Here is a 12,453-nt window from a genome sequence, read left to right on the forward strand (position 1 = left end):
CCTGCAAGCCTGAGAAAGCTGAATTTAACCTCTGGGCAGATGACTGCAGTCCGATTGGTGGATAGATAGATCACCTCAGATCATGTTGGGGTTGTAACGTGAGCTAGATTTGAGCATTGTACCAGATAGACCTCCAACTGTTACTTGATGTAAGCGATGTCAAATACCTGGACGGACCCACCCATCAGCAGGAACCTCCTACCTACAGAGTTGGACGGCTTTTAAGCTGAAGAGTGGAAGTGCTGATTTTTCTAAAGGTTTGGGGTTAAAGTATGCTCAGGGCTTGCTACAGTCTTGACTGCATTGGGCAGTCTATACCTTCTCCCTGACCTTTGAGGGCTTGTTTTCCCTCTCTGAAGGGAAAGGGGATCGTTGGGACTGTAGCAACTACCATGGCATTACACTGTTCAGCATACCAGGCAAAGTCTTTGCGAGACAAGCCTGGGTGGAGGAGGCTTGTGGGACGACCCAGGAGGTCATGGCTTGGGCAGCTCGACGAGACCTGTCACGAGGAATTAGAGATGGGCCGAGGTCCTGCCTGGAAAACCGCCATGAGGGACCCTCGTGGCTGGTAGCGAAGGGTGGATGCGGTTATACGCCCCAGTCGGCGTTAGCCCCTTGATGATAATGGTGATATATATATGTATATATATACACAGATGTATATGTATACATAGATGTATTTAATATGTATGTCAAGTTGATCTTGGGCACTGCTGTCCTTCTCATGAGGGTCACTGGAGATGCGGGGCGGCAGTAGCGGTGGTCGCTTCACCGCATGGGGAGATCTCTTCCCGAACATACACTGGACCTTCCGCGATATATACTCGGTCAAAGTGGGCGGTCCCAGGTCATCTGTGATTGGCCGTCTCTCCGTGTGGGGGGACGAGGATTTCGTCGTAAACATCGTGGGTCAGATAAAAGGAGCACCAGTCAAAATTCAGTAGTTGTCCGTGATTTCCGACCTGTGTGCTCCCTTCCGCCAGTGACCTCACCTGCTCGCTGGATCCTCTCTCACTCCCACGCTCCTTTTGTACATTTTTGGGCTATGTATGTTATGTATAGTGCCTTTAATAGAAAACTTTTCTGTATGTTTCTCTGGTGTTTTCCGTTGACCTTGAACTTTCTGATTCTTATATCTTTTTATAAGTCGAACCCTGACATTGGCGACCTTGCCAGGATCAGGATGAGTCGTCGCCTGCCCAGGACGCGCCGGATGAGTCGTCGCCTGCCCAGGACGTCCCTGGATGAGTCGTCGCCTGCCCAGGACGCGCCGAATGAGTCGTCGCCTGCGCAGGCGGCTCCTGCCTGCCCAGGACGCGCAGGAGAAATTGCCTGTCGGAGACACGCAGGACAAGCAACTGGTGGGTGCTGGACGTGTTCCCGAACAACCAGTTGGCGTGGGATGCCCGCCCGAGGAATTGGTAGGCATCGTACCACCGGATGATCTACCTGCCGAGGACATGCCGGAGGAGCTGCCTGCCGAGGACATGCCGGAGGAGCTGCCTGCCGAGGACTTGCTGAAGGAGCTGCCTGCCGAGGACGCGCCGAAGGAGCTGCCTGCCGAGGACGCGCCGAAGGAGCTGCCTGCCAGGACGCGCCGAAGGAGCTATCTGTCGAGGACATCCGGAGGAGCTGCCTGCCGAGGACACCCCGGAGAAGCTACCTGGAGTAGAGGGACTGGTGGAGGAGCGACGGTGCACCAAGTCCGACAGAAGGCAGGACCGTGATCGCCGGGAGAGTGCGGGTGACGGAAGGGAAGGTCCTGGACCTACATTCACCAGAGGAAACCGACAGCGGCCCGGCTAGAAGGAACCCAAAACCCGGTGCCCAAGATGTTTGTAGATAAAATCCACTCCGGATGATTATCTTAAAAGATGGGGCGAGATGTCAAGTTCATCTTGGGCACTGCTGTCCTTCTCATGAGGGTCACTGGAGCTCGTGGGGCGGCAGTAGCGGTGGTCGCCTCAAACCCCATGGGAGATCTCTTCCCGAACATACACTGGACCTTCCGCGATGTATACTCGGTCAAAATGGGCGGTCCCAGGTCATCCGTGATTGGCCGTCTCTCCGTGTGGGGGGACGAGGATTTCGTCGTAAACATCGTCGGGTCAGATAAAAGGAGCACCAGTCAAAAATTCAGTAGACGTCCCGTGACTTCCGACCTGTGTGCTCCCTTCCGCCATGTGACCTCACCTGCTCCGCTGGATCCTCTCTCACTCCCACGCTCCTGTTTTACATATTTGGCTATGATGTGTATGTATAGTGCCTTTAATAGTAAACGTTTCTGTATGTTTCCTCTGGTGTTTTTCCATTGACCTTGACCGTTCTGATTCTTATATCTTTTTATAAGTCGAACCCTGACAATGTATATATATATACAGAGGGGAGGAGTGAGGGGAGGCATGTGGGTGTCGCTGCGGAGGAAACATACTTTGTCAGACGTAGATCTTACATAGATCTGGGGGATGTAACAGTGTTCGGGTGGCCTGTAGGTCTGTTTGCAGGGGGCGAACTCCCCGACCATGCGTCGTAGTCTGGTGATGTCATCGCTGGATGGAGCATCGGGGAAAAATTCACCAGGGACCACGAGGGGGTTGCCGAAAACCACTCTGTTGCGAAAATCACATGAGTTGCTACAAAGAACATCAGGCAGCTTTCAGGGTTCTGTGGAAATGCTCCACCGTGCTGTTAGCTTCCGGTTTGTAAGTCGTGGTGTGATGGATGGAGGTCCCCAATAGCTGCCCCAGGGACATCCAGAGCTGCAAAGTGAAAGGGGTGCCTCGGTCGGACGTCATGTGGGCAGGGATGCCGAATCTCAAAATCCACCTGGAGAGCAGAGCGGCGGCACAGGAGGCGGAACTGACGTTGGAAAAAGGAATTGCTTCAGACCATTTACTTGAACGGTCCACTACGGCGAAGAGGTAGGGATGGGCCTTCTGATGGCGGTCGGAGACCCACGCGAATTTCTGCTTCAGGAGGTGTGCTGTCGCTCATCAAGAGGGATGGGACAGGCCAAGGATGAGACTGAAAATGTGAGGATGGAGGGAGGCTGTAATCCATGGGCGTGGTCAACCGGTGCTGATGTCGCAGAGAAATTTTGGTCCACAGGGACGGCCTTTCCCCTTGAGGGAAGTAATGGAAGTACACTAAAGAGCAGCAAAAGGACCCTGAGATGGGTCCTGTTGCTGCTCTTTAGCAAGTTGGTTGTAGTCAAGCCCTAAATGAACTGCATCGATGGAAAAATCTGGAGAGGGCGTCGGCAACAGGATTCTTCCTGCCCAGTAGGTGTTGAAGGGAGCAGTTGAAACTCGGCGATGCAGAGAGATGATGGTGCTGGCGGAGGGACCATGCGTCGGCTTGTCTTGTGAAGGCGTGAACCAGGGGTATGTGATCCATCTGAATCGTGAAGGGATTGCCCCCAAGAAATGGCGGAAATGACAGACAGCTTGGTGCACGGCGAGGAGCTCTCTATCAAAGGTTAAGTAGTTCTTTTTGGCCTTCAGTAGCTTGTGCTGAAGACACCCAAAGGGCAGGGCAGTCCTTCGACGCTCGAGGACAGCTCCGATAGGATGTTGCTGGCATCTGTGGTGAGGAGAAGGGCTTCCCCGGGGTGGGAAAAACCAGGAGGGCTTCCTTGGCCTTTTGAAATGCATCTGCTTGAGGGGGGCCCACTTCAGATCCTTGGGTTTCCCTTAAGTGCTGTATACAAGGTTTCCATGATGGATGCGATGCCGGGCAGGAAGCGGTGATTGTAGTTCACCATTCCCACAATCTCGTGGAGGGTGTTGACCCAGGAGGCGTGGGAATTGCTTAACTGTGGAAACCTTGTTTGGGAGGAGGGGAGACACTCTTGACGCCGAAAACACATTTGGGCATGTCGCACTACCAGGCCATCTGCTGCAGGTGGTCTAAAACTGTAGATATGTCACAGGGGTTCCTGTTTGGAGGAGGAAAAGATGAGGATGTCGTCGATGTAGCAGAGCAGAAGGATGAAAACACCCAAGATGCCATCCATCATCCACTGAAATGTTGCTCTGGCGTTTCTGAGACCAAAACGTTGGGAGTTGAAAGTGAAACTACTAAAGGACATGGTGACGGCGTTTTGGGATGTCTTCTGGGTGCATTGGGTACTTTGGGATACCCCCTTTAGTAGGTTGAGCTTGGAAAAAATCTTGGCGCCATGGAGGGAAAGGGAAATGAAATCAGCGATGTCAGGCAGTAGGAAGGTCTGGTTCCATGAGCATATTGAGGCATCTGTAGTCCCCCACAGGATGAAGGGAGCGCCTTTTGACATATGCCTAGGCGCTCCAGCTCTTCGAAAGTCTGCTTTGCCGCGGCAAAGGGCCGCCACTGGAGGGCCTGTTTTTCGTGGGTATGGTGATAGATCCCGTGCTTGGCTGGAGTCTGAGATTGTGGTGAAGCTCCCATTTAAATACGTTGGGGGAAGAGTTGCGGAGGTGTGAGTATTCATCTGTGGCATCATCACCCGAAGGCCAAGGTTGTCCAGGGCAGCAGCGATGGGGGTGCCGGTGAGAGAAGTTGCATCGACTATCTGCCACTGGGGACGTTGGCGAGGAGCTGGTAGTGGGGTAGGAAGTCTGCTCCAAGCAAGGGGAGGGTAAACGTCGTCCACCCCCAATTTCTCCATCCATAAATGGCTGCCGATGTTTAAACCTACCTGTTTTTATGATACATCGTACTTACATATTGGCGGTTTGGCTCTTCCTTAACGAATCTACTTGAGAGTAAAACTGTAATTCCAGTGTGATTTTGCAGTTATTCAGCTCCTGTGGATATGGGGACAGGTGATGCTTGTCATTTTCCAATGATTTCGTAATTTGGTATTCTTTTTCTGGTGGGTGATTGTTATCTCTTTTTTGTTGGTTTCTATCTACTGTGGCACTCTCGATGATCATTGGGACATTATATATATATATGTATATATATATATATATATATATATATATATATATATATATATATATATATATATATATTTTATGTATGTTGTATGTATATATACATATATATAAGACACTCACACACACACACACACACTCACACACACACGTGTCAAGTCTCCAGCCTTCTGCCCCTCACGTGCGGAGTCCCCCAGGGACTAGAATGGGCCCCCTGTGCTCCCAGTCATGATTAACGCGCTCTCCTCGATACCGAGCATCGTTGGAAATACGTGGTGACTCGACCATCGCCGCCACCATTGAAAGTTCCTGCCCTGACCACTCCGCATCCAGCGCCCCTCGACAACCTCCTCTCCTGGACCACCCCAAATCACGTCACCATCAATCGCCAGAAGTCAGTTGTGAGCAGTTCGACTTCTCCACCAACCCCGCCCCCTCGCCCATCCCACGCTGGACAACCATCCGCTCGACGTAGTCCGTTCCACCAAGCTGCTCGGCGTCGCCATCGACGTAAGCTCTCCTGGGACGCAGCACGTCAAGACATCGTGAGGTCTGCCTCGTACAGGCTTCACATGCGGCGTCGCCTCAAGTCCCTTGGCGTTCCACTCCCGATTTTCAGAATACACAGGCGCCTGTAGATATTCTAAAGCCTGGGAGGGGAACGCCAAACTTGAGGCGACGCGCTGTGAAGCCTGTACGAGGCGCCCTCCGATGTCCCGACTGCTGCGTCCGGGAGAGTTTTCTCGAAGGGACCCCGGCAGTTTGTAAAACGGACTACGTCGAGGGATGGTTGTCCACGTGGGGATGGGCGAGGGGGGGGGTTTGGGGAATCGACTGCCAAAACTGCTTCGGGCGATTGATGGACTGTTTGGGGGTGGCCCGGGAGAGGGGGTTGTCGAGGTGCGCTGGGGGCGGAGGGGGTCAGGCGGGAACTTTCATGGTGGGGGCGATGGCATCATCACGTATTTCCAAGATCCCGGGTATCGAGGAGAGCGCTTTAAATCAGACTAAAACACGGGGCCCATTCTGTCCCCGGGGGGACTCCGCCTGAGTGCAGAAGGCTGGGACTTGACCGTGGGGTTTTGGAGTGTGTGTTGTGTGTGTGAGGTCTTATATTATGTATATATACATACATCATACATATTATTATATTATATATTATATATATATTATTATATAATATATATATTATAAAATTATATATATAATTCCCATGATCATCGAGAGTCCACAGTAGATAGAAACCAAAAAAAAGATAACATCACCCACCAGAAAAAAATCCCCAAATTACGAAATCTTGGGGAAAATGAAAACACCACCTGTCCCCATTCCACGGGACCTGAAAAACTGCAAAATCACACGGGAAATTACAGTTTTACTCTAAATAGATTCGTTAAAAGACCCAAACCCCAATATGTAAGTACATTATCATAAAAACAGGTGGGTTTAAAATCGAGCCATACGTAGGGATGGGCATTTTTTGGGGGACGACTTTTACCCTCCCCTTGCTTGGAGCAGATTTCCTAGCCATACCACCCTCCCCAAACTCCCCGGGGCTTTAGTCGATCAATTCTCTCCCCGGGCACCCCCATCGCGCTGCCTGGACAACCTTGGCCTTCGGGTGATTGAGCCCAGATAAATCCCCAAAACCTCCGCAACTTTTCCCCAAAAGTTTTTAAAATGGGAGTTTCACCTTCAACTCCACCAAGGGGGACTATCCCATATCACGACAACAGCCCCTCCGTGGGGGCCCCTTTGCCGGCAAAGCAGACTTTCGAAAGCTGGAGCCCCTAGCATATGCAAAAGCCCCCCTTTCACCCCTGTGGTGCTAAGATGCTAAATTCTCATGGAACCAGACCCTCTCTGCCTGACTCCTGATTCACTTCCTTCTCCTCCCAAGTTTTTTTCCAAAGCTAAACCACTAAAGGGTATCCCAAGTACCAATCCCCCGAAGACATCCCCAAAACCGGCCCATGTCCTTTAGTATTTTTTCATTTTCAACTACAACTGTTTTGGTCTAAAAACGCCAGAGCAAATTTCAGTGGATGATGGGGCATCGGGGTATTCATCCTTCTGCTCTGCTACATCGACACATCCCCATCTTTTCCTCCCCCAAAACAGGAACCCCTGTACATTTCATTTTTTTAACCACCTGCAGCAGATGGCCTGGTATGGACAACAATGTTTTTTGGGCTCAGGGGGTTCTCCCTCCTCCCAACAAGGTTTCCCCAGTTAAGCAATTCCCCACCCCCCTCCTGGGCCCAAAACCCTCCAGAGTTTGGGGAATGGAACTACAATCACCGTTTCCTGCCGGCATCGCATCCTCATGGAACCTGTATACAGCACAAAGGGGAAACCCAAGGACTGAGGGGGGCCCCCTAAAGCAATGTTTTCATAACCCAAGGAAAGCCCTCCTTTTTTCCCCACCCCGGGGAAGCCCTTCTCCTCCCCACAAAGCACACCTATCGGAGCTGTCCTCGCGTCAAAGGACTGCCCTCCCTTTGGTGTCTTCACCCAAAAACTACTAAAAGGCCAAAAGACTACTTAACCTTTGTAGAGACCCCCCGTGACCAACTGTCTGTCTTTCCCCCTTTTTTCTTAGGGCAATCCCTTCACGATTCAGAGGTCCATCCCCCGGGTTCACGCCTTCACAAACAACCCGCGCATGGTCCCTCCCCACCCTCTCTCTCTCCCTCGCCGGTTCAACTCTCCCTTCAACCCCTACTGGCAGGAAGAATCCTGTTGCGACCCCCTCTCCAAGTTTCCTCGAGCATTCTTTGGGCTTGACTAAAACCCAAACTTGCTAAAGACACACAGGCCCATCTCGGGTCCTTTTGTGCTCTTTAGTGTACTTCCTTTTACTTCCCTCGGGGGAAGGCCGCCTGTGGCCACAACCCTCTCGACTCACCCCGGGTTTGACCACGCCCAGGGTTTTACAGCCTCCTCCATCCTCACTTTTTCAGTCTCCCCTTCCCGTCCCATCCCTTTGATGACGACAGCACACCCCCTGAACAAAATTCGCGGGGGCCCGACCGCCATCAAAAGGGACATCCCTCCCTCTTCGCCGTGTGGACGTTCAAGTAAATGGTCTAAAAATTCCTAGCCAACGTCATTTTCCGCCTCCTTCCGCCCCTCTGCTCTCCGGGGATTTGAGATTCGGTCCCTGCCCAAGACGCCACCCCAGGCACCCCTTTTATTTGCAGCTCTGGGTGTCCCCCGGGGGAGCTATTGGGGGCCTCCATCCATCACCCACAATTCAAACCGGAAACTACGAGGGGGACATTTCCCCAAACCCTAAAACTCCCTGATGTCTCTTGTAGCACTCATGTGATTTTCGCAAAAGAGTGGGTTTTTGGCAACCCCCCCTGGGCCCTGGGGAATTCTCCCGATGCCCTCCAGCGATGAAAAATCCCCAAAATACGACCATGGGCGGGAGTTCGCCCCCGCAAACAACACAGGGCCCCCCGAACACTGTTCATCCCCCAAGATCTATTAAGATCTACGTCGACAAGTATGTTTCCTCCGAGCGACACCCACGCCCCCCCTCACTCCTCCCCTCTGTATATATTATACATTGTCAGGTTCGACTTTAAAAAGATATAAAAATCAAACGGGCAAGGGCAAAGGAAAAACACCAGAGGAAAAACGAAAAGTTTCTATTAAAGCACTATACATCCATCATAGCCAAAAATTAAAAAGGGGCGGGGGGTGAGAGAGGATCCAGGGAGCAGTGAGGTCACTCGGAAGGGGGACACAGGGCGGAAGTCACGGGCTCTACTGAATTTTTTACTGGTGCTCCTTTTATCTGCCCCACGATGTTTTTCGACAAAACCTCGTCCCCCCACAGAGAGGGCCAAACACGGGTGACCTGGGGCCGCCCTTTTGACCGAGTATACTCGCGAAAGGGCCTGTTTTCGGGAAAGGGTCTCCCATGCGGTGAGGCGACCACCGCTACGCCCCCCACGACTCCAGTGGCCCCCCATGAAGGGCAGCATGCCCAAAATGAACTTGACATCTCGCCCCCTCTTTTTTTAAAATAATCATCCGGGGTGGATATTTTCTACAAAAATTTTGGGCACCGAGGTTTTTGGGTTTCCCTTTTACCTGGGGCCCCTGTCGGTTTTTCCCCTGTGAAGTAGGTCCCGGGCCTTCCCTTCCGTCACCCGCCCCTCCCGGCGTCACGGTCCTCCTTCGTCGGACTTGGTCACCGTCGCTCCCCCACCCTCCCTCTACTCCCCGGTAGCTTCCCGGGTGTCCTCGGGACCCCTCCGGATTCTTCGGCAGGCGCTCCTCCGGGGGGTCCTCGGGAGGGACTCCTCCGGGGTGTCCCGGCACAGCCCTCCGGGGGGCCTCGGGAGGCACTCCCTTTGGGGTCCTCGACAGACGCTTTCGGCCGTCCTCGCAGGGACCCTTCGCGCGTCCTCGCACAGCTCCTCGGCGCGTCCTCGGCACAGCTCCCTTTGGCGCGTCCCCGGCAGGGACTCCCCGGGGGGTTCCTCGGCAGGCAGCTCCTCCGGGGGCTCCCCACAGGGCCCCCTCCGGGGTTCCCCCGGCAGGCCTCCCTGGGATTCTTCGGGAGGGTGCTCCCCGGCATGTCCTCGCAGGCAGCTCCTCCAGCAATCCTCGGGGGCACTCCCCCGGCTTCCTCGGCAGGGAACTCCTCCGGGATGTCCTCGGCGGCAGCTCCTCCGGGTTTTCCCTTGCCCACCAGCCCCCCTTTGGGGGCCTCCCCGCGAAATGGGTTTTTCGGGGTGCATGTCTCGCACCCACCAGTTGCTCCTCCTGCGCGTCCTCGGCAGGGGGGGGGAGATCTCCGGTGGTACTGCCTACCAAATTTCCCCGGGCGGGTCCCCGCCACTGGTTGTTCGGGGAAAACCCTCCAGCACCCACCCAGTTGCTTGTCCGCGTGCTCGCAGGCAATTTTTTCCTCGCTCCTGGGCAGCAGGAGCCGCCTGCGCAGGCGACGACTCATTCGGCGCGTCCCGGGGAGGCGACACTCCCAGACTCCTGGGCATGCGACGACTCATCCGCGCGTCCTGGCAGCGACCTATCCGGCGCGCCTGGGGAGGGGCACTTATTCGCGCGTCCCGGCAGGACGACTCCCCGGGGCGTCCCGGGGAGGCGACACTCTCCTATCCTGGCAAGTCGCCATGTCGGGTTCGACTTATAAAAAAATATAAGAATCAGAACGTTCAAGGCAACGGAAAACACCAGGGGAAACATACAGAAAATTTACATTAAAGGCCTATACATACACATCATGCCAAATATGTACAAACAGGGGCGTGGGGGTGGAAAAGGATCCAGCAGCGGGGGGTCACTCGAAGGGGGCCACAGGTCGGAAATCACGGGCACTACTGAATTTTTTCTGTGCTCCTTTTATCTGACCCACGATGTTTACGACGAAATCCTCGTCCCCCCACCGGAGAGAGCCAATCACAGATGACCTGGGACCCCCCATTTTGCCCGAGTATAATCGCGGAAGGCCCAGTGTATGTTCGGGAAGGATCCCCCCATCGGTAAAGCGCCACCGCTACTGCCGCCCCGTCTCCATGACCCTCATGAAAGGGCGCTCCCCAAAAAAACTTGAAAACATTTAAATCATCTTGTATACATAACATTTTTGTGTATATATATACATATTTTAATCACCTTTTTCATCAAGGGGCAAACGCCGACTGGGGGTATAACCGCATCCCCCTTCGCTACCCCACAGGGTCCCTCATGGGGTTTTCCGGGCGGACCTCCCCCCTCTCTATTCCTCGTGACGGGTCTCGTCGACTGCCCAAGCCATGACCTCCTGGTCCCAAAGCCCCTCCCCCGGGGCTTGTCTCGAAAAGTTTTCCCTGGTATCTAAACATGAATCCCAGGGTAGTTGCAAAGCCCCAACGCCCCCTTTTCCCCCCCCCCAAGGGGGATGACCCGCCCCTCACAGTCAGGGAGAAGGGGAAAATGCCAACTGGCATAAAGATGTATGCAAGCCCTGAGCCATAGTCTACAACCCCACCCTTTAGAAGATCAGCAGCTTTCCCACTCTTCGCTTAAAAATTGCCGCCCAAAACCTCTGTTGGTAGGAGGTTCCTTCTGTGGGGGGCCCCTGTCCGGTATTGTGCTCGCTTACACCCAAAGCTAACGTTGGGGGTCTATCGGTAAACTGCTAAAAATACTCACTCACTTCACAAACCCCAACTGATCGGTGATCTATCTATCCACCTCGACTCAGTCACTGCGAGAGGGTTTAAAATTCCTTTCTCGGGCTTGTGCAAGGCAAAGGCGTTTACCAGAAAAGGGCCTTTAAACCTCCTCAGCAAGATTCCCCAAAAACTGTTCCTTGCCCTTCTCAGATGTCTACCCCACGTACCAAAAAACGACACAAAACCTGTTGCCCTTCAGCCGAGCCATGCGACTGTTTAGTGGGCCCCCCATGTCCCAGGGGGAAAGGAATTTTGCTTGCCCTTGGGCATATGCCAAGGACTCCTGGGCTGCTTCGAGTGTTTCAGTTTGAAAACTCCCCAAAGGGAACTGGGTCCATCAGGTCCAAATTTTTTTAATCGGTCAAAGACTGCCCTTGTGAACCACAGGCACCTGCTCCTCCTCGTCTGTCCAAATGAAACACCCTTTGAGTGGGCCCGGGGGAAATCGGGGTTTAATGGGCCTGTAGGGTAAACTCACCACCATTCGTGCACAGAACTTGGGACTCTGGGAACTCACAGTTCGGGCTCCTCCATCACATGCCAGCTATTCCGCTGCTGGGACAGCTCCCAGCCCATGGGGGCCGACAAACATCTCATACCCTCGCCCCAAAAACGCAAATCTTCCGGGGGGAATTGCTGCCACAGATGAGTTTGGTGTAAACGCCTCTTTCACTTCAGTAGACATATGCACAATAAAAACATGAGCCAAAAGCAGTTCATCTCAAAGCCATAAAAACCATCAAACCGTACACCTCAACACTGAGGGGTGAGGTTGGGTGGAGTCTATGGGGTTTCACACTGGGGGTAATCATTGGGCCCGACAGTAGTATGACCCACCCAAAATGACGTGCTGCTGCCGGGGCTTCTCCCTATGAACCCCTAACGTACACCGCCTTCCTGGTAAAGGGGCTTAGTCCCAATGTTGGGGAGCCGGGCCCGAGGGGTACCCATACTGAGGGTCACCTGGGGAGAGACAAAAAGGGTTCCCGGGGCACCAAAGGCCCATGAAAGGGGTGGGGCCCCACCCCCGGTTCATTTCCCCCTTTGGACCAGGAGAGCTCTCCCCTGCGTGCATCCTGTATTACCCGGGACGGGGTCCTGGAGGTTGCGTGCTGCATGCTGCCCCTGCAGCTAGCGCACACCCTCTTTGGTCTCTATTCTGGTTTGATGGGTGGCTGATCAAGGGCCCCGGGCAAATCAAACGTGGTCAAAATGACTAGGTCAAGCAGGCACTGTTCAGTGGTAGCGCATAGGTCCCGTCTGCCCTCGTACTGTTAAAATGGCTGTTTATATTTCCCCATTACCCTGTGGCTGTTGGGAGATTTTGAGCCCCCAAA

General features: G+C 53.6%; 1 protein-coding gene across 1 annotated transcript; it reads right to left on the reverse strand.

Moving 5' to 3' along the window:
- Positions 1–8,216: 8,216 nt before the first annotated feature.
- On the reverse strand, positions 8,217–9,949 carry LOC119572552 (proline-rich proteoglycan 2-like). The gene is made up of 3 exons (XM_037919656.1): positions 9,753–9,949; positions 9,027–9,648; positions 8,217–8,393 (listed from the first exon to the last, which is right to left on the reverse strand). Exons 1-3 carry the CDS (start codon positions 9,947–9,949, stop codon positions 8,217–8,219), a joined length of 996 nt encoding a protein of 331 aa, XP_037775584.1.
- Between the last annotated feature and the right edge of the window lie 2,504 nt (positions 9,950–12,453).

This window comes from Penaeus monodon, chromosome 4 (genome assembly GCF_015228065.2).
Source record: "Penaeus monodon isolate SGIC_2016 chromosome 4, NSTDA_Pmon_1, whole genome shotgun sequence".
NCBI classification, from domain to species: Eukaryota; Metazoa; Arthropoda; class Malacostraca; order Decapoda; family Penaeidae; genus Penaeus; species Penaeus monodon.

Excerpts from the sequence above, each read along its gene's own strand:
- LOC119572552 (XM_037919656.1), bottom strand. The coding sequence starts at position 9,949 with ATGAGTCGTCGCATGCCCAGGAGTCTGGGAGTGTCGCCTCCCCGGGAC. Across the intron at positions 9,649-9,752 it reads GACCCGCCCGGGGAAATTTG|GCCCCCAAAGGGGGGCTGGT; the intron begins GTAGGCAGTACC and ends TTTCGCGGGGAG. Across the intron at positions 8,394-9,026 it reads AAAACCGACAGGGGCCCCAG|TGTTCGGGGGGCCCTGTGTT; the intron begins GTAAAAGGGAAA and ends GGGGATGAACAG.